The following is a 26285-nucleotide window of genomic DNA, read 5'->3' as shown; positions in this document are numbered from 1 at the left end:
AATGCAGATGCTACATCCATATATGCATGCAGAACTTCTACCGAGAGTGGCCACAGCGCACGCTCATAAACAGAAATGCTGCATGTTCTTTTATTCTCCTGAGTACATACTGAGATCAAATTGGCTTCATAGCAAATAAGTAAACGCAGCTGTGTGATTTTTCTCCCCAGGCTGGATGGCAGTCATACCCCCAAACAGAGACGAGGGACTCCTATGAAGGAGAGACAGCTGTCCAAACCGCTCAGCGAACGCACCAATAGCTCAGACAGCGAGAGATCACCCGAGCTCAGCCTCACCCCTCAGGTAAAACACATAAACACACACACACGACTAGCACTTAGCCAGCAACAGTTGCCTCACTCTTCTTAAGATGCTCTGACTGAAGCTCAGCAGAATCGATAAAGCCTCAAGGGACATTTTTGCTCAGGAAATTGTGTTCGTGTTTGTGTGAGAGGGCAAAAGCAGAGAATATGGTGATTCATTTGGGCCACGCATGAGGATTAGCGAGCGGGAGGTGTGGGTGTGTTGGTAGAGAAAAGAGAGAGAGAGAAAGTGGGCGATAATTCTCTTTATGTAACTCTGGTGTGATTCAACACCTGGCTCATATGGCTGTTTACTTTTGTACAGAGGTGTCAGAATATACTCAAGGGTCATCATCACGATGTAGGGTTGTTAGTGTGAACTGCAGTTCATTTAAAATGTGATTTCGCTTGGATGTATTTTTGATGCTCTTCATTTCTCTGCTCAAACCGTTCAGTGTGTGAGACTGAAATAGCCTTTTCTGAGTCATCCAGAATATGGGAGCCCTTAAAGGTGAAGGGTTTTTCTGTTCCCACATTCTCTTCTCCTAGTTTAGTGTGCAGAGATGACCATAAGCAAGCTATTTGTTTATCAATTTGCTGAAGAGTGATGGTTCACCATCTTAATAATTCCGCTATTTGCTCGATTGTGGAGCATTTTTGTTTTGTTTGCACATTGCATATACTGCATTGACTTAATAAATTAAATTGTCCTCTAATATCTACATAGTTTGTATTTGGCTAATAATAATAATAATAATAATAATAATAATAATAATAATAATTATAAACATCTAGAATGTAAAAGAATAATCATTTATATGCTCATTTATTACTCCATAAAACACCCTTGAATCAGAAGGTCCTCATTGACCATATTTGGATCAATATTCAGTAAATATTAATGAGCTCGGCAGTTTGTATGCAAAATGTAAAATGCTATTTATTTTAATATTTTATAGTATTTAAAATAAAAATAAATTTGTTTAATCATTCATTCATTTGTTTCCTTTTTTGGCTTAGAACCTTTATTAATCAGGGGTCGCCACAGCGACATATCCAGCACATGTTTTACACAGCGGATGCCCTTCCAGCCGCAACCCAACACTGGGAAACGCCCACACACTCTTGCACACACACTCGCATACACTATGGCCAATTTAGCTTATTCAATTTACCTGTACCAACTGTCTTTGGACTGTGTTGGAGACCGGAGCACCCGGAGGAAACCCAAGTGAACACAGGGAGAACATGCAAACTCCACACAGAAATGCCAACTGACCCAGCCGGGGCTCAAACCAGCGACCTTCTTGATGTGAGACTATTGTGCTACCCACTGCACCACAGTGCTGCAAAAATTGTTTATATATATAGTAATGTTCTCCTATTCTGTAAAACTTTCTTTTTTTAATCAGCCATACCTGTCTTTAATATTGCATGACCATTTTTAGTCTTGAGAAAATTGTTTTAAAGAATCTGACATACCTATTTTTGACTGCCTCTGCCTCCTGAATCTTACATTAATTTTAAATTATCATGAAATAATTCAGTCTAATTTTCTTCTTTTGTTATGTGTCTGTTTTTTACCCTATGATATAACAATTTTCTTGAAATGCATTTTTTTCCTGTTTTATTTGTTGTTCATTGTCATTCAACCCTCGATGCATGTCATTTATTCTTGTCTTATTCATTCATTCATTCATTCATTTATTCATTCTCCTTCTGCTTAGTCTCTATTGAAGAGGCCGCCACAATGGCAATGAATTGCCAACTATTCCAGCATGTTTTACACAACTTTTGCCTTTCAGCTGCAACCCAGTGTTGGGGAAACACACACACACACACACACACATACTACAGGCAGTTTAATTTATTCAATTTACTTATAGCGCATGTCTTTGAACAGTGGGGGAAACCGGAGCACCTATAGGAAACCCACACAAACACAGAGAGAACATGCAAACTCCACACAGAAATGCCAACTGACCCAGTCGGGACTCAAACCAGCGATTTTTCTTGCTGTGAGGTGACGGTGCTAACCACTGAGTCACATATTCGCCCGTCTCTCATTCATTTGTACAAAATATTTATCATACATCAACGCAGATTATAACATGATGAAAATACATCAAATTCTTTACAAATGCCATATGTGTCTAGTTTGAGGTTAGGATCCTGCGCTAAAGCACAAAATGTCAACTCTGTTAGTAGATAAAAAAGTTCACAAATAAGATAAACACACAATTATTAACAGAATCAGATGTTCCCATTACATTTAGGAATTTTGCCTTATTTTACATTTATAATGCATTTAGTTTACTGTAAATTCTGAATTTGCTCTCCAGTTTAAGGGAAATTGATGAAAATATGTTTGAAATGTACTCATAATTGAGGAAGGGATTACAAAATGTATAAAATCAGCAAAGGATGCAAATTTCTCAGCAAACAAGATAACATAATGTCATAAAGGATGAACAAAAGGAGTCAGCGAACATTATTTTTGCATGATTTTAACTGTTTAAATATTTATTTTTAATAAAATAAATCGCTTTCCAGTACTTACTGCATTAATTTGGTTGTAGAGCTGTCCAGGTTATACCTGATATCATTTTTTCCCCACTTTTTATGGTCCCCTGACAATCTCTGTTGTGGTGTGCACAGTTTGCAGCACGTTTCTCTATTTCAGTGTTTCCCAACCCTGTTCCTGGAGACACACCAACAGTTCATGTTTTGGATGTCTCCCTCATCTGACCCATTAACTTCAGGTTTTAGAGTCTCTTCTAATGTTCTGATGAGTTGTTTCAGATGTGTTTGATTAGGGAGAGGATGAAAATGTGTACTGTTGGTGTGCCTTCAGGAACAGGGTTGGGAAACTGCATTAGAAGAGACTCCAAAACCTGAAGTTAATGGGTCAGATGAGGGAGACATCCAAAACATGAACTGTTGGTGTGCCTCCAGGAACAGGGTTGGGAAACACTGCTCTATTTGAATGTGTTGTGAGAATTTGCATGTGCTTGCATTCTCAAATTGATGAAGATTTTTGTTCTTTCTCTGAGACAATATTTGAGTAACAATTGTTCTAAGATGATCATAGCTGTTGTCACAGTTCTGTAAAGGTTAAATTTGCAGCATTGCCACGTTGTTATACCCCCCCCCCCTCTAACTCCCTAAATTATATCTGCAGACTGCACCTTCGAGTCGAATGCCTAAAATGTCAGTCTGACAGCTCAAAGGTTAACAAGATGCTTCTCGTTGACTGCAGATGCCGAGGAAGATAGTGTACGACCAGCTCAACCAGATTCTGCTGTCTGACAGCACCCTTCCTGACAGTCTTATCTTGGTGAACGGCAGCGACTGGCAAGGACACGTAAATACCAGTTCATTTTCACATCCCGTGTGTCTGTCTGACAACACTTGAACACAACCGTTCTCTTGTGTTCAGTTAAGAAATCCTCCACTATCCATTTGAAAATGTTGTTTGTGGATATTGATGTTTTATGCATCCTGAAGCAGAGAAATAAGATATTTTGTGAATGCGTGTGTGTGTGTGTGTGCAGTATGTGGCTGAGCTTCTACAGGCCCAGAAGCTGCCGGTGGTTTGCACCTGCTCCGGATCAGAAATTCAAGCTGTTCTTTCAGCCCTGCTCACACGCATACAGAAATTGTGAGTGTAACAGTAGCGGAATCAGTCAGAATAAACACAAATGTGGAATGACATGACCGACTGTCAGATTGCATATTATTCATGCTCGTCGATACGAATCGCACTGCTGATCACATAATTTCTGTTCCTCGTCTATTCTCTCCCACAGCTGCAACTGTAACTCCATCATGCCCAAACCAGTGAAGGTGGTGGCAATTGGTGGTCAGAGCTACTTGGGAGCCGTTTTGAGATTCTTCGTTTCTCAGCTCGCCAACAAGATGTCTGACTGGCTCAGCCACATGAAGTTCCTTGTGGTGCCTTTAGGTGTGTATAGAGAACCACCACTCTATTAACCACTATTACCAACTGCACTCACTGGCCACTTTATTAGGTACACCTGTAGATGTGATCGAGATGATCTGCTGGAGTTAAGATGATTTATGTTGACTTTTTTATTTTTTTATTGTGGTGAAGTTCCTAGAGAAATGGAATATTAATGAGAAAACAGTGGGCATGGCTTGTTTTTCTACTGCAAGCTAATTGGATGTTGTCAAGTTTCATTCAGAAAGAATGGGAAATTGGTTTTAGAAGAGTTTTTACAACCTAACAGATTCCTCCTCCTGTTTGTTGTCAAAACTGACAGTTGGAGGGGCATGGTTAAGTATGTTAGCCATGCCCAATACCTGAAAGAGACTAATAATCTAAAAGAAATAATCTGAGAATTTAACAAAAAAAACAGCAAGTGAACATTACAAGAGCAAACAATTATTTTCTTCTTAATGACATGCACAGATGAGTTGTTTGCTAGAAAACTAGCAATGTGAGCTGACAAAATCATGGTCATGCAGAAGGAAAAACACTTTCTCAACAAATTGAGAAAACATCTGCAATTTCAAAACACTCACAGCACATGCAAATACAGAAATGAACTGCAAATAGAACAGACCACAACGCTAATGTGATAGGGCACCCCAAAAAACTGACGAACCTGGCTGCTTTCTCTTTAGAGTAAGTTGTTTAACCTTTTGATTGTATATTTTAGCTCTAGGGTGGCCCAGTGGCTCAGTGGTTAGCAGTGCTCCGGTTTCCCCACAGTTGTAGGTTAGAGAAAAGGGATGTCAAACTACGACATCTGACAACGACAAAGATCTCTGACAACATAGCTGATTCTAAACTGGGCTTGTCCATTTTTGGGGTCCCCCTACAATTTCTGTTGTGTTCTGCAAAATTTGCATGTGTTTGCGTTGTCGAACTGATGAAGATTTTTTTCTTAATTTGTTAGTGTTTTTCTATTTGTATATGTTCTCCTAAAGGGTGTGTTCACCTCCTTACTGACACTGAGGAGAAGAAACTATTGAATTATAATTGAGTTATTTTGTTTTATGTGCGCACAAAAGTATTCTCTAAATATTCAGATTGAACCACTGAGTGGTACATTTCTGGACTTTGAATGATTCAGGAACATCTCTTTCTTTGGAGGATGAAAAAGCTCTTGGATTTCATCCAAAATATCTTAATTTGGTTCAGAAGATGAAAGGAAGTCTGAGGGGATTGGAACGACATGATGGGGAGTTGAGAGAATGCTCAGTTTTTAGTGGACTAAATGCAGTGCATTTGAGCTCTCTCTGCAACCGTACAGATGAGATGGTCTGAGTATTAAAGAAACTGCTGATCTACTTGGATTTTGACACACAGTTATCCCTAGGGTTTGTAGAGAATGGTCCTAAACATTTTCAGTAAATGGCACTTATGTGGGTGAAAACGGTTTGTTGATGTCAGAGGAGACCAGACTGGTTCAAGCTGATAGAAAAACAACAGTCACTCAAATAACTACTCATTCAACTGAAGTCTGCAGAAAGCCTCTCTGAACTCACAACACACCAAACCTTGAAGCAGATGAACTACAGCAACAGAAGAATAGCAGCAACAACAACAACAAATTAGACTACAACTCCTACAGCCTCAAGAAACTAAATAATAGAAGCCTGGAAAACGTTATCTGGACTGAGTCTCAATTTCTGCTGCGACATTCAAATGGTGGTGTCAAAATCTGGCACTGATCCATCCTGCGTTTATCAACTGTTGAGGTGGCTCGTGTGTAATGATGTGGAGGAGATTTTCTTGTCATACTTTATTCCCTTCAGTACAAACCGAGCATGGTTTAAACACCACAGCCTACCTGATTGTTGATCACTTCATGACAACAGTGGACCCATCTTGTGACGGCTACACCAAGCAGTATAACACATTATGTCAGAATGCTCAATCATCTTAAACTAGTTTCTTGAACAGTGAGTTCACTAAACTGAAATGGCTCCACAGTCACTAGATCTCAATCCAGTAGAGCTCCTTTGAGATGTGCTGGAATGACAGACTGACATCATGGACGTGCAGCTGACAAATGTGTTCATATCAATATGCAACAAAAATGTCTGAGGAAGTCCAGCACTTTGATGTATCCATGTCACAACGGATTAAGGCAGTTCTAATGGCAAAAGGGATAAATAAAACAGTTCTAGCAAAATGTATCTAATAAAGTGACCAGTGAGCTCACAAAAATAAAAACTAAGTCTAAAAACGTAATCACATGAGTCTTAAAACAAAAATGCAGGCTGTACCTTGTGATCATCTCCACAGGCTCTCATCCAGTGGCCAAACACCTGGGTTCTCTGGACAATCGCTACAGTTCTTCCTTCCTGGACAGCTCATGGAGAGAGTTTTTCAGCCGCACAGAGCCGCCTCAGACTGGTAAGTGATGCATTTTTACCATTGTTTCTTCATAGCACTGTGGATATGCAGCATTTATTGGACTGTAGGATTCGTTCTTGTATCATTTCAGATTCTTTTTCTGCTGATATTGTGGATGTGGCAGGACGAATATTACAGTACATCAATGGATCTGTGGTTACCCATCAGCTCCCCATTGCTGAGGCCATGCTGACCTGCAAAAATAAGACGTGAGAGAGATGATTTTGATTAAACTTATCATTTATAATATCTTTAAATCACATGTATATATATTTTTTTTTCCTTTTAGGCAAGATGAAGATTCCTGCCAAAATTTTGTTCCATTTGTGGGTGTGAGTACATTATTCATTTTTTGTTTTTTGTTATATTAGTGTCGTAACACACCATGGCTATTTGATGAAAAAAAAAAACTAGTAAAAATATTATTACTATTCAAAAAATTACAGTTTTTTTGTTTTTGTTGATTTAAAGCATGAATTATCACTATTTTATTGTCAAAAAATGTTCTGCCTAACATTTTTGTCGAAACTGTTGCCTGGTTTTCATTACGAATTTGCACAAAACTTTTGTAATACGTCATTAAAACTACTGTGAAATTATAATGGTTCCATTGATCAAATATAGGAGTCTAAAGCTTATTTTTTCCCACTAGCAGTAAATTAATTATGTGTTGGTAGGTTTACATACATCACAGCCATTTATTTAAAGGAGACATAGTTGTAGGCATCAAGAAAGGCACTTATACTTGGGAAATATTAGTGTTTCTAAAGAAGAAAAAAATTCCATTGCAGTTTTGCAAAATATTCCTTTTCAAATTGCCTGAAAAAGCACCTCATGAGTGTTACTTCATATCAGCATCCTAACTGCAGGCTTTCCAAATCAAAAAGTAAAACCTTACTGACCTCATACTGTACACAACCAGCCAAACTTTTATCTAAATACATTTCATGAATATATTCTAATTTTAAACAGTGGGTTTATAGCTCCTTTTTTTGTAACAGGTGGTTAAGGTGGGATTGGTGGAACCCAACCAAGGATCTTTAGGTTTGTCATGTTGTTTTTTTGTTTTTGTTTTGCATTAGTTCATATTCAATTCAACAGTATATGTATGATCATTATAGATTTCTGAAAATACCTTTGTAGCAAACGGTGTAGTTTGCTCACTTAACAAGTAACTATTATAATGAATATTGAATAAACATATGTGTCTTTGATTTACAAGTGTAGTCCATTTATACAAAACAAAAGGTCTTTTTTAAAACTGAATAAACAAACAAAAAGAAAAGATTGAGTCTTATTAGTAATGTTTGTTATAATGATATTGTAATGTTTGTTATATACATATATACAGTGGGTACGGAAAGTATTCAGACCACCTTACATTTTTACTCTGTTATATTGCAGCCATTTGCTAAAATCATTTGTTCATTTTTTCCTTGTAATGTACACACAGCACCCTATATTGACAGAAAAACACAGAATTGTTGACATTTTTGCAGATTTATTAAAAAAGAAAAACTGAAATATCATATGGTCCTCAGTATTCCGACCCTTTGCTCAGTATTTAGTAGAAGCACCCTTTTGATCTAGTACAGCCATGCGTCTTTGGGAGTCTTTCACACCTGGAGATCCTCTGCCATTCCTCTTTGCAGATCCTCTCCAGTTCTGTCAGGTTAGATGGTAAACTTAGATGGGCAGTCATTTTTAGGTCTCTACAGAGATGCTCAATTGGGTTTAATCAGGGCTCTGGCTGGGCTATTTAAGAACAGTCATGGAGTTGTTTTGAAGCAACTCCTTCATTATTTAACTGTGTGCTTAGGGTTATTGTCTTGTTGGAAGGTAAACCTTCAGCCCACTCTGAAATCCTGAGAAGGTTTTCGTCCAGGATATCCCTGTACATGGCCACATTCATCTTTCCATCAATTGCAACCAGTCGTCCTGTCCCTGCAGCTGAAAAACACTCACCATGCTTGGTGCCTGGTTCTCCACACATGTCGCTTAGAATTAAGACTAAAAAGTTCTAACTTGGTCTCATTAGACTAGAGAACCTTATTTCTCACCATCTTAGAGTCCTTCAGGTGTTGTTGTTTATTTATTTACTTTTTAAGAAAACTTCATGTGTCGAGCCATTCTGCCATAAAGCCCTGATTGTTGGAGGGCTGCAGTATAATCAAACACAGCTGGACTCAAATGAAGGTGTGGAGCCATCTCAAGGAAAATCTGAGGAAATGGCCGGCACCTTGGTTAAATATGCATCACAGCAAAGGGTCTGAATACTGAGGGTCATGTGATAATTCTGTTTCTCTTTTAAAAAATCTGCAAAAATGTCAACAATTCTGTTTTTTTTCTGTCAATATGGGGTGCTGCGTGTACAGTAATGAGGGAAATAAAATTATATATATATTAAATAAAACTATAACTGATTAAAATATAACTACTCACTGTAGGTGCAGATTTCGAGGAGGGTCTGGCTTTGAGCTTGGCAGTTCCCTCAACATCTCCACCTGCTCATGGATCTCCAACTGGGATGATGAAAGATTCTGCAACGCCGCCTCCGTCACCATCACTAAGTGGAGGCCTGGCTGCTCTAGGGTTCGTGTAAAATGCCATACAGAAAAATGCTCCGCTCTGCAGTTTCTTACATTGCTGTTATCACTGAAAAATGCAAGCCTGCTAAAAAAAATGAAATCTGGTCTGACAATGTTATCTAGAAGCCCCAGCATGCCTCATGGCGTGGACGCCATTGGGCTGCAGGTGGATTACTGGGTGTCTTCAGGCTTGGAGAAGCGCAAAGATGGAGACCCGAGAGACAGGAGTAATAAGAGCACGTTGAGATGTGCATTCAGATCTTTGCAAGTTAGCAGATTACCCAGCTCCAGCTCCAATGAGACTGGCTTTAACACCATGTCCATGACTGTGGTGACCAAGGAGAAGAACAAGAAGGGTGAGAATGTCCAGTAGATGTTTTACACAACATGTGCATTTATGACCCTGGATCACAAAACCATGCCTGGGTATAATTTGACGATTTTATGGAATTTCTTTTTTTTTAAATAGCAAAAATCATTGTAATATTGAGTAAAGACCATGTTCATGAAGTTTTTTTTTTTAATTTACTAACTTTAATATATAAAAACTCTATTTTCCTGTGTTTGATTATTAAGAGCCCTTTATTTAGACAGCTTTACACACAATTTTCTCAGTATTTCGATTTTTTAACCCTTTACAACTAAACTTAGATTCCACATTTTCAAATTGTTGTATCTCGGGCCAGATATTGTCTTGTCTTAACAAAACCACACATCAACGGAGAGCTTCTTTATTCAATTTCAGATAATGCATAAATCTTAAGACACTTGTGATGATCCAGGGTCACATTTATCCTTTTGCTGAAGATAACTCTTGTGTTTTCAATCTTTTCCATTTGCACTCAGCCTTTTATTGCTCTCGGTGTAGTTCTGCTATTGTTGGTACTCTTCATATATATCCATATCCGAAAGTAACTCCGTTTCCTCTCTTTGCCTTTAGTTCCGACCATATTCCTGGGGAAGAAGCCGAAAGAAAGAGACACTGAGTCAAAGAGTCAGATCATTGAAGGCATCACCAGACTCATCTGCTCTGCCAAGAATCAACAAACCAGTTTAAAAGGTACTGGTCAACAATCCAAACTTTATATTAGGTGGCCTTAACTACGTTGTTCTTGCATCAAATACTATACGGTGTATATAAATACTTTGCACTTACTGGGTTCATTATGTATTGCGGAACACTTGTGATGGGGATATGGGTATGAACAGGTTTGGTGGTATGAGTAGGTTTAAGGGTGGACTCAACACCATGCTCAACATGTATTTACACAATAAGCATATTGTAACAAATGATTAATTTTAGTGTAAGTACATTTTAGTTAAGGTCTTCTAATATAAAGTGGGACCAAAACAGCGCTTCTATTTGTTTGTTTTACATAATGCAACACTTACAGAGAAATCCAGAGTTTTTCAGTGACTTGTAATAATGGCTGCATTTGAAGTCAAACTAAATTTCTTGCTGCCTTGGTCGATGACTTGGCAGGCAGCTTTTGCACATGAAGGCGTCTCTCTAAACTGATGTGAACAATGTCTAGTAATCTAGAACAAAACAGAGAAAGCTTTGGTGATAAGTATGGGCCATTCATATTAAATCCCTTTTTTTAACTGCCAATGGTGTTATGCACTTTAGTTGTTTATTTATTTTTCATAGTTCTTTCATTGTCAGGTTTTTTCATTGTCTGTTTTTACACAACAAATTTGTGGTTTACACTATGACGTATATAATCTGCATTATAGTATAGCATTTTCCTAACTGATTATTCAGTGCAATGGTTGTGACGTCAAAACATAAGACTAATTCATTCACAACAGTTTTTTTTTAATTCATGAGTATAATAAGGTGTCTGTATATTTTTCCTTGATTATTTTAGAACAACATATTATTATTATTGTTCACCACAGACCTTTTTTATTCAAAAACCTCATTAAAACAGACAAAAAAAAAAAAAAAACCATGCATGTGACAGTATTTTTTGCGTTCACATGAATAAAATAACACAATAGCTTGTTTAGACTAGATTTTGATGGGATGGTTTACAAAAAATATTTAATTCTGCCACCATTTCCTCCCCTTCACTTGTTACAAACTTGTTTTTAAGGTTTGCGTGACATCAAAATGTACAATGTTAATTTTGCTAGCGCACGTTGTTATTCTTTAGGTAAACAATTAATCACTAAAAATATGTTTATTTTGGTAATCTTCAATCAAAGCCTGACCATTTGCTTCCGCTTATGTAATGGCAGTTTTTCTCTGTTGACGTCGGTTTGATGGCTTTAGATACAATATTTTTAACCACGCCCCTTTACCGTTAGATTAATACAAGGGAATGATGCTCAAAAGGAAAGCCCCGCCCCTTTTCAATATTCCGTTTCAGTTGCAAGTACATCAACTTCCAATTGACATGTAGGGATGTCTGATATGAAACTGACGTTTTGACACAGTGTTGAGATCCCGAAGGGCAATTGTTTCAAAACCCTGCACCGAAGCCCCAGGTCATGTGACTAAGGTGATTTGAACCATCCAGGTCACGTGACTAAAACGATTCAAAGCATCGGCCATTTCAGAAGCATTTCGAGATCTGACGAATCTGCATTTGACTGACAGGGTCGGAAAAATCCTTTATCTTATGTAGCCTAGCGGACCGTGTGTGTGCGCAGAGTAAAGGGCCGATCACACCGAACATGCTTTTACATTCTAAAAATGCGAGACGCACCACATTGTCTTTGTTGTTGACAAGAAAAAAAATCAAGTGTGGTGTGCTTTGCTGCGTACTGTGCGAGAGTGTTGCTGTCGATATTGGTATAATATTTAATAAATATTGTGATATTTAAGATCATTCAGCTCAGGATAACTCAAAACAGCAACCACAAATCTCTCCTCCGTCTTCAAAAGTCTTCGTAGTTGTCTTGACAACACAAACACTGCTGTCACCTCAATGGAAACAAAGACTCTGCTTTCATTTGATTGGAGAATGAAAAAGACGCAACTGACGTGACTCGCTTTTTCCGCTCAGACGTAACTTTTTTACAACTGCAAGAGCACAGCGCACAATGGCAAAAACACGAGAAGCAGCAGGCAGTTAAAACGCAAGGTGCGCAGGGCACATAAGCAGCATGCAAAAACGCTCTCGGCCGTTCATTCAAAAAAGGCGCCTCAACGCAAAAAGGACGTTCAGTGTGATCAGCTCCTAACTGTAACTGCAAATGGCCCGAGTTCAAATCCAAACCTGCGGAAATACTCTGAAATTATGACTTTACGTATTTTGATAATGTTATATTTTTATGACCAAAACAAGACATATTAATTCGGATGTCAGTCCAATGTTAAAACAAAACACGTTACAAGAACAGAGTATTTAAAACTAACATCTATAGCTGCATCACCCTGGAGTCAAACCCATTATCTCTGCATGCTAGTCAGGAAATCGCACCGCGGTTTTGAAGTGTTTCGAAGCTTCGACTATTTCAGTGTTTCATGTAGCCTCGCTTTGCCCACCACTATTCACATGGACTTTAAACAGAAATTGTGGAGAATAAAAACTGGCAATTCTTTTTATGGTTTTCCAACATTCTTCCAAATATTTGTGTTCAACAGAAATAAGACACTCAAAAATGTTTGGATTCATTTTTGTGTGAGGGAAAATATTCATTTTCGGGAGAACTGTTACATTTCCTGGAATTTGAATGGAATCTCTGCTTGCGTTTCAGTGTCTGTAGATGGGATGGAGTGGAATGATGTCAAGTTCTTTCAGCTGGCGTCTCAGTGGCCCACTCACGTCAAGTACATCCCCGTGGGGCTGTTCGGCTACAACAAACCGCCCTCCTAGTGACTTCTGACTTGGCAGAAACACGGTTACACCTACCGACCCTGCTTTTGTTATGGCCCTCAGATTGAATAGAGGACCAGCTTCTGCTCGTAGGCTGGTCGTGATTACCGGATCACAGCTTGAGCCAAAGCGGAAGATTTCGAAATTCTCCACAGTGGGATCTTGTTTTGGTTTTTGAAGGGCCAGAGCAGACAAAAGATCCAAGGTTGAGAGTGTTATTTAAGATCCATTTTCTATAAGTGTTTGGTGGGATTCATGATGCAATAATAGTCCAATATTGTATTGTTATATTTATGGTACTTGATATTAGTGATTTAAAGTCCTCAGATTCATTGTGTCACTTTATTTGTACAAATTTAACGTATTCGTATTATTTCACCAACTGAATCTGACATCCAAAGCTTCTCAAAGACACTTTGTAAAGCAAATAAAAAGATACTTTCTGAAATAAGATTTTGTTGTCTGTGCGAAATATTCTGCCGTTCTCTTGTATAGAAATGTAGATTTGCATCTGTGATATATGTATAAGCATGTGATCATGTGCTTCAATCAGGGTTTGTCTAAGCTGCTACGGACATCGAATCCATTCCACTGTGGTTTCAGAAGTTTGTCATTGTTTATTTATTAATCAGCCATTACTAAAGGTGTTCACTACCTTCCCAATGCCTTCCATAACAAATACGATTATCTGCAATGACTAATAGTGATATGATTATGAAATATGATAATACAGTTTATTTTGTACCTTTCCAAGTGACCTCAGACCATGTTAATTGTCAACCATTATTGCCTTTCGAGTTGTACACAACCTAGTTTGTTTGCATGATGCAGTATATTGATCAGTATGATTGCAGTACATCTGTGGTTATTTTGATAACGTTATGTGAAAAGTCAGTATTCCTTATGTCTCTCTAAAGCTGTTGTTGTATTTTGACATCAGATGTGCAGAAATAATAAATCTATTGTAATTGCAACTGTTTTGGTTTCATGTCTCATGAGATGAAATGAATAGCAAATGTTTTCAATAAGAAAAAATTTTAGGTGTCATTGATAGGATTTAAGCAACCAACAGCCAATTGAGTGCCTCATATTCTTGTGCTTTGTACTGTAATGAAAACACTATAAAAAGGTGATTAAATAGTTATATTACAATGGAAAGAACAAGCACAGCGTTTGTCTTAGTAAACAGATGCATGTTATAGTTGTTCAATCTATGACACTGAGAGCAGGAGTACACTGGTAAATAAGCAAGGGTTTAGGTGTACAGCGTGAAACCTAATCTATTAAAAACTCAGGGTTAATTGAAATCCCTGATTAAACAAAAGCAGAATTCAGTTCATCTGAGGCCGGTTGCACAAGTTCAGTTCGGGTTTGAACCCAGGTAAGTTCAAGTTTAGTATCTAAGCCTTATATTTATTCATTTTCTTTTGGGCTTAGTCCCTTTAGTCATCAGGGGTCGCCACAGCGGAATGAACCGCCAATTTATCCAGCATATGTTTTACACATCGGATGCCCTTCCAGCTGCAACCTATCAATGGTAAACATCCATACGCTCTCATTCACACTCCGGACTATTTAGCCTACCCAATTCACCTATAGCGCATGTCTTTGGACTTTGTGGGGGAAACCGGAGCACCCGGAGGAAACCCACATGAACACGGGGAGAACATGCAAACTCCACACAGAAATGCCAACTGACCCAGCCAAGGCTTGATCCAGCAACCTTGCTGTGAGGCGACATTGCTTCCCACTGTGTCATCGCGCCACCCCTAATCTAATCCTGTTTGTATGAAATGAAAAAGCCTGTTCCTGAGCAGATTTGAGCTACAAGACCTGTTTCCATGACAGCAACTCTCAAATGAGTTTTAAAGTACGAAATGATCCTGGATCATGTTAAATCGTCAATAACCAAATTCAGCTAATTGAGTAATCCACATATAAATAACGGACCCTAGGTCAGGTTTTGTTATCTTAATAACATATGCTACATATCTAAGGTGCACTAAAGCAGATTTTATTCTGGGTTAGTGAGGGCAGACCCAAACTGAACCAATCAGCTGCGAGAAATGTGGCATATATTTGTAATGGAATGAAGCCACTCCGTGTCCTCATGCATCTTTTTTGCTCCAAATTAAACATTTTATGCTAAGTCAAAATTGTCTTTTGTTGCTAACAATTTACATCAATTAGAATAATTATACTTTATTCAGTATTTCTGAAATGTCAATTAATATTCATTCATTCATTTTCTTGTCTGCAGCTCATCCAGAACCAGGACTCTAACCAGAACCAGGAAATCAGAGCACATCACACCTGTCCTCAGGTCCCTACACTGGCTCCCAGTAACATTCAGGATAGATTTTAAAGTATTACTACTTGTCTATAAATCACTAAATGGCCTATAGATCTCAATACATTACAGATATGCTCACTGAATACAAACTTAACAGAATACCCAGATCTTTAGGATCAAATAAACTAGAAATTCCGAGAGTTTAGTCAAAGCAGGGTGAAACGGCTTTCAGCAACTATGCCCCGTGCTCCTGGAATCAGCTTCCAGAAATAATCAGATGTGCTCCAACATTAGGCACATTCAAATCAAGTCTGAAAACACATCTGTTTAGCTGTGCCTTTACTGAATGAGCACTGTGCTACGTCCGACAGATCACACTAATAGGTTTTCCTCTTCTTTATCATTGTTTTATAACCTGTTTTTACACATTTAATCTGTTTTTAATTATTTTTATTATTAGTTTTTATTTTTCTTATACTTATTCATACTTGTACTTTTATTCCTGTTTATGTAAAGCACTTTGAATTGCCACCGTGTATGAAATGTGCTATATAAATAAACTTGCCTTGCCTTTATATTTTAGAAATGGGCTCCCCATAAAAAGGTAACACATTTGTGGGTCTGTAGCCTAAAATTTTTAAACCCACAGCTGAAAAAAATGGAATACTGTATGCCGATAAGGTAGGTTTTGACATGTTTGCTGGTTATGAACCAGTTGGAGTATGGAACTAGTAATCTGGATCTTTGCTGGTCATGACTGCTTTGTTGGTTCCTTTTTGGTCCTGACCAGCAAGAACCAGCAACCATGTGTCAAAACTCACCAGCATATGCAGTTTTTTTTTCAGCAGATAACAAAAGCATCTTATTTAGTGTTACAGGTACTGGTGATCTACTCACTGTGTGGTTATGTACAGAGAGAGAGAGAGAGAGAGAGAGAGAAATGAGAACTGCCCCCCTCTGCTGCCCAATAGCCCAGTTCTGCCCATTCAGTCAGTGGCAGTGGGCTCTGAAGGGGGAAACACACTGACCTGTATGGAGGAAAGCACACACGCATCTTCTCAGTGATGGGCTGTACAGGATGGAGAATCCTTTGGCTGGCCTGCTTGGTGTCCACGTTTCTTCAACATGGTATGTGTCGTCTTCATTCTTGACATAAGCCTGTTAAATTTGGGAAAACATTATGAAGAACATTTACACAGCTTGAGAAAGCTATTGCTTAGACCTGCATTTCCCAACTCTGTTCCTGAAGGCACACCAACAGTACACATTTTCAACCTCTCCTTAATCAAACACACCTGAATCAACTCAACAGAACATTAGAAGAGACTCCAAAACCTGAAGTTAATGGGTCAGATATGGGAGACATCCAAAATATGTACTGTTGTGTGTCTCCAGGAACAGGATTGCGAAACACTGGCTTTGAAAATAGTTGAATGAATGTCACACATTTCACCTGGGCTAAAATACTGTAACATCATTAATAAGCATCTAAGTGTTTTTCATTTAACAAATTCTTGAAATATGGCCTTTAGATATGAATTCCATGAATGGCTTATAATAAAACTAAAGCGCAACAGTGTATTTTTGTACTTGTGTTTCATAACTAATGCTTAAATAATTGAAATTGTTGTAATTTAGGTCATTTTTTTCGAAGACGAATTGAACCCCATTGTTCTCTCTGTTGGTGTATTTGTCCTTGCCAAGGCTGTCAGCTGTAATTAAGGCTTTATAGTCACTGTGCTTTCCCGTACACACATACAAAGGCCTGGGGGTGGCAGTGCATTGGGGGTGGGATCCATCATTACAGTAATGAGACAGCCATTGAGATGGAAGGAGAGAGAGGTTTGAGAGCTACACAACAGAACTGCAAAATAAATAGGTCTGCTAGTGATTCTCTATTTCCAATTGTCTGACAAACAGGCCCAAAGCAAGCATGTGAATCAAATGATTTCCCTCCACAGATGCGGTCCGGGTGACTGTGAGGGAGTCTAGTCTAGAAGTTGTACAGGGAGATTCTGTCACCCTGCCTTGTTCGTTTTTCACCATGATGCCCTTGTTCAGACTCAGTATTATCTGGACTCTGACCCCCCTCTCGGACCCAAACTCTCCCATACAGGTAGGTTGAGAGAAATCACACACTGATATGTTTGCTGTTGTCAAAGTAACATCTAGGCAAGTCAAGTTGAACTTTATTGTCATTCTGTTACACGTGTCGACATACAGTGGAACGAAAGAGACCCAAATGAACAATTATAAATATGAACACAACAATAGATGGTCAGTCATCTATCTGTTCATCTATACAATTAAACTAATAGACATTAACACAAAGAATAATAACTATACCTACACACAACAGCCACTTTTAGGTACACCTGCTTGTTGATGGAAATATCTTATCAGAAAATCTTGCAAATCAATGCATTTAGGCACATAGATGTTGTCGAAATAATCTGCAGAATGGACAAAAAAGGCAAGTTATGTGACTTTGAACATAGCATAGTCGTTGCCAGAGTACTTTAAGAAACTGCTTATCTACTGGATTTTTTTTTCTACATAAAGAATGATAGAGAATGATCAGAAACAGAATAAATATCCAGTTTAAGTATAATAAATATAACTTCACGTTCATAGAAAGGAAACAGTAACTCAAATAACAGCTTATTCAACTGAAGTCTGCAGAAGAGCATCTGTGAACTCACAACACATCAAACCTTGAAGCAGATGAGCTACAGCAGCAGAAGTGCAAGACAATGTCATCTAACAACAGGAACCTTCAATGGTATCTAGACGCAGCCTTTATGATGCAAGCTGAGATTGCATCTCTCAGAGATGCAGTGTCAGACACAATGCACTCAATGGAGCTAGTGATGTCACTGTGACGGGTAGGGTTAGGGGTGGGGTTAGGTGAGCTCATTCAAAAGCATTGGATGCAGCTCAGATTGCGTCTGCATCGAGTCTGCAGCCAGACCCCTCTCGGAACGTTAGGCTACAACTCACACAGGTTCACCAAAATTTGACAATAGAATAGTGCTGCCTGTGCCTGGTCTTAAATGAATCTCAATTTTTCTGAATCATTCAGATGGCAGGGTCAGAATTTTATCGAAAAAATAAATAAATCATCGATTGATACGGTCATGCTTTAATGGTTCAGGCTGCTGCTGATTTGATGGTTGGAGGGAGACTTCAAGACCCTTTGGAACTACATGAACATTGTTTATATATCAAAGCCTACCTGTGATTTGTTGCTGACAATGTCCATCCCCATCTGATCTGATCTGTCATAGAACTAGGGGCAACAAAAGCTCTGGGCTCATAGAGAGCTACTCGTCTGGGCTCTGGGCCCATCTGGACATAAAAAGCAGCATTTGCACACACCAACAGTAGACTTGTACAGGCCCCAATGATGCTCGCAATGGCCAATAATGCCACGTCTCAAAGCTCAAATCATCCCAAACAGGTTTCTTAACCATGAGTTCACTATACTCAAATGACCTCCAGAGTCACCTCCAGAGATGTCAATCCAGTCGAGCTACTTTGGCACAAGGTGGAACAGGATAGATGTGCAGAAAATATTTCATGCTATCATGCCAGAATAGACCAGCACATAGACCTTATTGAATCACTGCCCTAAAGGCTCAATCTATGCAGGTCTAAAACAAGGTAAATCAAGGTCCAATCTGGTATTCTATCAATTTGTCCTACCTTGTTAGATTGTCATACCACCAGTACAAAAAGTAGGTAGCACATCTAGATGATAAAATATGCTACCCATCAGATTGTGGTACCAGTGTAAAAATTGATTGAAGTGGTGGGATGTGAGGCCATAATATCCTAACATACCCAACCCTAACCCCAGGCTTAGAACCATCCAAATATATTGTTGGTGGCATGATCTCACAGGTAGGATGAAATGTCAGGACACTTGTACAAGCAAGGCATACCTAATATAAACTGGCTGGTTAGTGTATATCCATGTTTTAAAAATTCCTCAAAGTATCCCTGCTTAAATACCAAACCACAACTACAATGATGAAAACACAATAGTCTTTGTACTTATATCACCACAGACTTGTTTTCTTTCTTGTCATCACAAATATGGCATTAGTTATAACCTACTCTGAGACCTAAAGACTATCTCCTGTCGTGCAGGTGATTGTGTATGATCAAGGACAGGTGATTGAAAACCCTTCGTTCATGGGTAGGGTGGGCTTTGCAGGCATGCCCTGGAGTGCGGACATCATCTTGAATTACACACGGGTGTCTGACGCTGGAGTCTATCGCTGTGTGGTCAGCAACCCACCTGAGACCGGAGACCCTGGCATAGGAGAACTCAGCCTCACTGTTCTGGGTATCATTTATACATCACACAAACATGAATGCTAGGCACAAGGTTAATGCATTCGAGTCAACGTTCCAACTGTATTACAATAATTTTTATATAACACTAATTGGTGCCATGACCCGGATGAGAGTATGGTCGGGTGGGGTTGTTGAGTGTATAACAGAGTCCAGCCCAGCTAGTAAATTTCATTCCCCTGGTCCCAAGAACATTAGCGACTAATTTGAGAGGCTATCATCTTTAATGTTCTTATTTACACAACTGCCTAGCATACTGGAAACACCAGTTCAAATGATGCTTTGAGCAGAACCTGAGGGGTACGGATGGTCCCTGAAAGCACTTTTGTTCTGATCTACTTGTTGTTTCTCTGACTGGCCATGCCTCTTGAGTAATGTAATTGTTTGGCATGCATTATTCATATGGTGCTGCATACTTGAGATATTTCCAGCTGTGGGCAATATAATTTTAAAAACCGTGTATATACTGTTTATTATTATAGGGAAATCAAATTACTCATATAACGAAAACCGGTTATATTGCCCATGACTAAACAATGTTACTAAAGCTCTGGTTGATCAGCTTGATCTGCTTTGGAAATAGGTTTCCACAAGTTTTCCAATATTATGCTTTATACTTCTATTTATTTTCAGATCCTCACAGAGTAAGTGTAGTTTTTTGTCTAGTTTCTACACTACTAGGTTACCTTGTGTTCAAGGCTTTCATAATTCTCTGTTTGTGTGCAGCACCCCCATCTCTTCCTATGTGCCTATGGGAAGGGGATACTGATACTGGGGGCAATGTGAGACTGTCGTGTGTGGTGGCCGAGGGCTTTCCCACTCCACAAGTGATCTGGGAAAAGTTGGAACCAGACAAGATGACTTTGCCAGTGAATATGGATGGTAAAAAAAAGCTCTATTCAGGATTACAAATAAAATAAGTAAAAAACTGTTCACACCTCAATGTATTGCAGGTGACATGACAGGCTCTGTGCACATTGCCAATGTGTCCACGCAATCCTCCGGTCTCTACCGCTGCTCAGTGACCAACTCGTTGGGAACCCAGCACTGCTACATTAACCTGTCTGTGTACACACGTAAGTCCTTTTCTACACCTTCATGATGTTCTACATTCTTAAACCTAAACTATACTTCAGCCTCACTCCTGGTGAACCTCGGTCCAGGTCCAAGTACACAGTAGTCAACATTTGAAGTGCTTCAAAATTGCTCTAAGACAAGAATGGGTGTTGTTCAATAGTTTTAGACACTTAAAATGTTGACTACTATATTTGCAACTTGCGTCAGCAAACCTGCAAGTGTATTTTTAAATTAATACCAAGAAAGCTTGATTAGCTGCTTTAACTCTACAGCAAAACATTTGGGCAGTTCTTGTCCAGGGGGTCAATTTTACTTCAGAGAGGCTTTGGTTGGGTTTGGTTAGGACCTGTAACACAAAAGTTGCTCGATTTGCAGTACTAGCAGAAGCTATAAGTTGGAGGAGTGAATAAGCAATGGTGGAAAGAATACTGAAAAATCATACTTCAGTAAAAGGACCATTACTTGCTTAAAAATGTGCAAGTAGAGTAAAAGTATCTGTTGTAAATATTACTCAAAGTTTGACTAAAAAGTAGATCTTTTTAAAAGTACTCAAGAGTAGTAAGCACTGAGTATTATGCTGCAAAAAGCTGATGCAAATACATGTAAATGTAACATTCTGTAGTGCATTTAGTCATTGCCAAGCAAGCACACAACATCATAAGATGTTAATATTAGGTTAGATTTAGGTTGTGATGTCAGGTGACCAAAATTCAATGTCTAGCCAGCATCTAAGGACAATCTTATTTTAATGTCCAATAACAACATCAATTGTCGTTGATATTTGGTTGATTTTAGGTTGTGTTGGAGACAGTGACCAAAATCCAACATCTTAAACCAACGTCATATTGATGTCAAATACTGACATTTATTTGTCAGGTATGTAAACCAAAACCCAAAGTCTGATAGACGTCAAAGTGGTAATGTCCATACAACGTCAAGTTCTGACGTTGTACGTTGAGTTCTGATGTCAACCTGATTTTTATTTCCAAACAAAACGCAACGTCCCTATGAAGTTTAGGTACAACGTCAATCTGACGTCATATTAACGTCTTGTGCCTGCTGGGTGTTTAAGGCCATTTCGGTCATCATACAGTAAACATTCGTCATCTTCCCATCAGAGAAGTGCATCTAAACAATCTCTGGGTCAATTCGTGTAAAGATTTTGGAAATCTTCTTGAACACTTTTAATGCTTCCAAACAGTTTGCTACAATTATAAATCGCCCATGTCTTGAGGTTGTTCGGTATGTTGCAATTTACATTCTATGTGCGATTTGATTGGACAGAAATCACAGGACTGATTTTTCTAATCCACATAGGCAAGAAAAAATAAAGTAGTGACTGCAGTTTGAAGGAAAGTGGTGGAGTAAAAGTACCAATACTGCACTAAAAATGTATTTAAAGGAAAGTAAAAAGGACACATTTCTAAAGCTACTTATTAAATTACAAATCCAGAGGAAAAACTACTCAATTACAGTAGTTTGAGTATTTGTAATTTGTTACTTTACACCATTGTGAATAAGCAGTGCTCACTTACACCTTCAATACTCATGACCGAGGTACATTGAGCAAGGAACCTAAACACTAGAACTCTGATGCTACAGCAAATCCCTGGTTATTCATGTGTACATGGATCCAAGTATGTGAGACTGTCACATCTCTCAATCGTTTCCTAATCAAACACCCCTTCATGTAACTTTCAAGCAATCCTAAATACATATATACATATATATATATACATATATATATATATATATATATATATATATATATATATATATATATATATATATATATATATATATATATATTTTTAGGAGCATTTCATGAAATTAATCTACAGGAGATCACATCAAGAGCAGGGTTTAACAGCGTTTTCAAAATTCATGACCTATAGTATACCTGTTGACGTTTCTAACTGTTCATACTTGCAGTATGGGATTTGAAATTCTTGTATTTGCTCAATTTGTCCACAAATTGTCGAACTGGAGCAAGCTGTTGCTCTAGAGTCAGAAAATAAACAGATGGAATAAAAGCATGTCAAACTACTGAAAATGGCAGCACGCAGGGGCGTTGCTAGACATAAAGCTCTACTGGGGCACGTACCTCCTTACTCTTTATTATAAATAAATAATCTTAAATGTAACTGGAAAACAATGTTAAGACAACTGCAATAATATGCTAAGATCATTTAAGAAATCTTTTGCATAAATATTAATTTCATTTGAATGAAATTTTATAGACAATTCAATAAAATACAAAAAAAAAAAGATGTGTTATAGAATTATCTGTTGTAGACTTGACACATGGCAGCTAATTAGGTTTATTAAGTTTTTACATCCCTCCTTTTTGCTTCATATAAAAAAAAATATATCAGGAGGCATGCTTAGTAAGGTCACCATAATATTGTTTGAATTTTAATTTTGTCGATTTGCAAAACAAAAAAAGGCTGTTACGCATGAGCGGCACGTAACAAGCAGGTTGCCTGCTTTTTTGGCGCGCATGTTAACTACCTGGACTCGCACCGGCAGAAGAGCAGCTCGTGCAAGAGCAGTGCGTGCCAGAGGCGCGCGGGTTCTCTGCGCACACGTGGAGATGCGTCAGTTTGCTTTTTGATTAAACACATTGCTTTCACCAGCGTTGGTTTGGTTGCACATGGAGAATAACCGTCTTTGTTTCGGAATTATCACTCTTACATTGAATTTACTGGGGCACTGGAGATTTTTACTGGGGCACGTGCCCCAGTGAATTGGGTCTAGCGACGCCCCTGGCAACATGGTTGACGGGTAAACACTTATGTGAGGAGATAAAGGTATTTGTATGTATGAAAAAAAAAAACAAGAAGTTGACTTTAACTTACAGTTTGAGAAGAACCTCGAGTTCAGCTCTTGACTCAGCACTTCATCAAATTCATCCATCTTGTAAGAAAATCGCCAATGTCCATTTGCTTGTTTTGGCAAATCTGCAGATTTTGGCTTAAACACACTTTATTTTGGCTCAGCCTGCCTTGTATACCAGCCATGCCTCAAACACACATTATTGGCTTTGCAGAAATGTGACAGAGTTGTCAATGAACAGTTAAGACATATATTTTACACAAAGACATACTTCACGTTTAAAGCTTGAAGGCGTCACTTCTTTTCTTTGTAACTTTATGGATAAGACTCACCAGTCTTCCAAAATCCTTCTGAGCACTGTGGAGGTAAAAGCCATGTAGTTTGGAAAAGCATCAGAGTTGATAAAGCACGACAGAAATTTTGTTTTGCGTTTGTGATCCCTTAGCTCCAGACAATTCGCCAGGCATCCTGCAGGGGGTGCTGCTGAGTCTATCGATGGCCCTGCTCCTGCTGGCTCTGATGGTGCTGGTGCTGTGGCTCCACCGTTCGGCGCAGGAGAGCAAGTGGAGGAACAGCCACGAGGAAGACGACTGCTATAATGAGATCAAATACACACCCTCTCTCATTAAACGCTCTTTTGTCTGAGACGAGGACAGAAAGTGACATCTGGATGAGCTCTACACTAATCTTAACGTAAAGACCAGTTTGTGTCACAAGAGCAACGGAAAGAACATTATTTGTTTTACCTCATACACAAACTTCTGGGTCAGTCGTACTGCTTAATTACATTACGGTTGCCCCGAAGCTTATGTGACAGCTGTAAACAAATCTATTTTTTCTCCTGTGGGAATCAACAGCGTGTCACAGATGCGAATACATCCCGGAATACACAGTGGAATTTGTACATAACCCAGAATAATCTTGTAAAAGCTGTATTTGAATGTTTCTAAAGCACTTTTTACAAGCTGTACACAATTTTAACAGACAACCACCATACAAGTTTTGATCATTCAGTAGATGTGTTTACGCTCTGTAGAGGAGCATACTGGTCATTTTGTTTTCATCAGCATTGAGTAATTTTTGTATTATAGGATATCTAAAATCTGGATCACTACATGCAATTTTAGTTTACCTGAGAACAATGTTGAGGAGAACACTTTACACAATTTACATTGCATTAAATTGGAAAAAAAAAAGACTATCATTTACTGGTTCTTTAAAGACCCTTGACAAGTTGTGGTGCCCCTTTTTAGATTATCTGCTGGCTAACTCTCCTGATTTTTAAGCTTAGCAATAATATATGAATGCATATTTATTATTCTTTATTTTGTTCATTTTAAAAATGTATTTATCTTTATTACTTATGTTTATTTAGTTTTTTCAATAGTAAGTTATTGGCTGAGGGAGGGAGGTGTTTATTTGGGGTAGTGTTAACAACATGGAAGAATATTTATAAAAATGAATGCAATTGATATTCCATTTTAAAAATCTAATAGAAGAAATATGAAAAAAAAAATTAAATATTAAAATAATAAATAATAATAAAATAAACAATGTGCCAGATAATCACATTTGAAAAATAAAGTACTACATTAAATTACTAAACACTTTGTCTAAAAAGTGACCTAATCACTCAATAAGTAATTTAATTATTTGACCGCACTACAAAAAAACAAACAAAAAAAAGGTTTCATCTCAATGCGTAGACAATAGAAATTAAACTTATTTTTTTAAAGTTGACCAAATGGGAGATTTTTGCATTATCAAAAATGTAACATTTACAGAATAATAAATATATGTAACAACACAATGTTTTATAAATGTCATATATTGACAAATTACTCAGTTCATCGTTTCTTAAACATGTGCAATTATCTTGATAAATTTAGCATTCTTTAGCTGAAAAATAGATTTTTTTCTGCAAAATATATTTGTATAACAAAAAAAAAAAAAAAACAACAACTCTGCTTCTTGAAATCGATTTATACAGAACTGTTGAATTTATGAACAGCATTTAGGGCAAGTGCATATAAGCAACTAATAAAATTACAGCATCAATGTAGTAATGTAATTCAAATATAATCAGTTAATGAGACTTGAGTATCTATTTGGCTGTTAGTTCGTTAAAAGGGATGAAAGACCGTTTAAACTCAGGCGCCATAATTAGCAGCAGGCTAGTGCAGAAACTCCATTGAAAATATTGGGTTAAAATTCATTTCCATATTTTAAAGACATGGTGTGGAAAAATTATTTAATTTTGTGCTTCTTGTTTGGTTTGATACTCACTTTATATCGTATCTAAACCAGGCAGTGAAAATCTTTTTTTTTTAAGAAATCAGATAAACGCGACAATTTTTTATGGGATTACAATTAACTGGAAGCCCTGGGTCTGGCTGACTGAAATTAAAAGTCTGTGCACATGCCCCATTTCCTTACAAGCAGGATTCATACGGTCAAGGAAAACCTGGAAAAGTTAAGGAATTTTGACATGACATTTTCCAGGCCTGGAAAAGTTTTGGAAAAAACAGAGAAACTAACACGGTTTTGGAAAAGTAATGGAAATAACATTTACATTTAGTAGACATTTTTGTCTAAAGCAACTTAAGCTGTGGTCAC

The 26285-nt window shown here is 38.0% G+C and overlaps 2 protein-coding genes and 1 long non-coding RNA gene across 4 annotated transcripts in view; 2 read left to right on the top strand and 1 right to left on the bottom strand.

Moving 5' to 3' along the window:
- The window catches only part of pacs1a (phosphofurin acidic cluster sorting protein 1a), a 49113-nt gene extending 35065 nt beyond the window's left edge, over window positions 1–14048 (top strand). For both annotated transcript variants that reach the window (XM_056446313.1, XM_056446312.1), the window contains 12 exons: window positions 171–303; window positions 3562–3666; window positions 3857–3963; window positions 4112–4266; window positions 6580–6690; window positions 6782–6899; window positions 6980–7022; window positions 7692–7734; window positions 9138–9282; window positions 9402–9634; window positions 10219–10338; window positions 12987–14048. In XM_056446313.1, coding sequence (XP_056302288.1) covers window positions 171–303; window positions 3562–3666; window positions 3857–3963; window positions 4112–4266; window positions 6580–6690; window positions 6782–6899; window positions 6980–7022; window positions 7692–7734; window positions 9138–9282; window positions 9402–9634; window positions 10219–10338; window positions 12987–13105 — 1432 coding nt within the window. In that variant the 3' untranslated portion in view covers window positions 13106–14048. The remainder of the gene's footprint in view (window positions 1–170; window positions 304–3561; window positions 3667–3856; window positions 3964–4111; window positions 4267–6579; window positions 6691–6781; window positions 6900–6979; window positions 7023–7691; window positions 7735–9137; window positions 9283–9401; window positions 9635–10218; window positions 10339–12986) is intronic.
- LOC130214559 (uncharacterized) lies at window positions 6797–16533 on the bottom strand. The gene is made up of 3 exons (XR_008835621.1): window positions 16427–16533; window positions 9133–10232; window positions 6797–6884 (listed from the first exon to the last, which is right to left on the bottom strand). It is a non-coding gene; the product is annotated as an uncharacterized LOC130214559 (long non-coding RNA).
- zgc:165604 (uncharacterized protein LOC792578 homolog) lies at window positions 16439–24314 on the top strand. The gene is made up of 6 exons (XM_056446314.1): window positions 16439–16526; window positions 17360–17514; window positions 19551–19749; window positions 20484–20639; window positions 20711–20833; window positions 24115–24314. Exons 1-6 carry the CDS (start codon window positions 16463–16465, stop codon window positions 24312–24314), a joined length of 897 nt encoding a protein of 298 aa, XP_056302289.1. The 5' UTR covers window positions 16439–16462.
- Window positions 24315–26285: the final 1971 nt, after the last annotated feature.

Source organism: Danio aesculapii, chromosome 21 (genome assembly GCF_903798145.1).
Source record: "Danio aesculapii chromosome 21, fDanAes4.1, whole genome shotgun sequence".
Classification (NCBI taxonomy): Eukaryota; Metazoa; Chordata; class Actinopteri; order Cypriniformes; family Danionidae; genus Danio; species Danio aesculapii.
The sequence above is the reverse complement of the archived record's forward strand: the minus strand, read 5'-3'. Positions and strand labels throughout refer to the sequence as shown.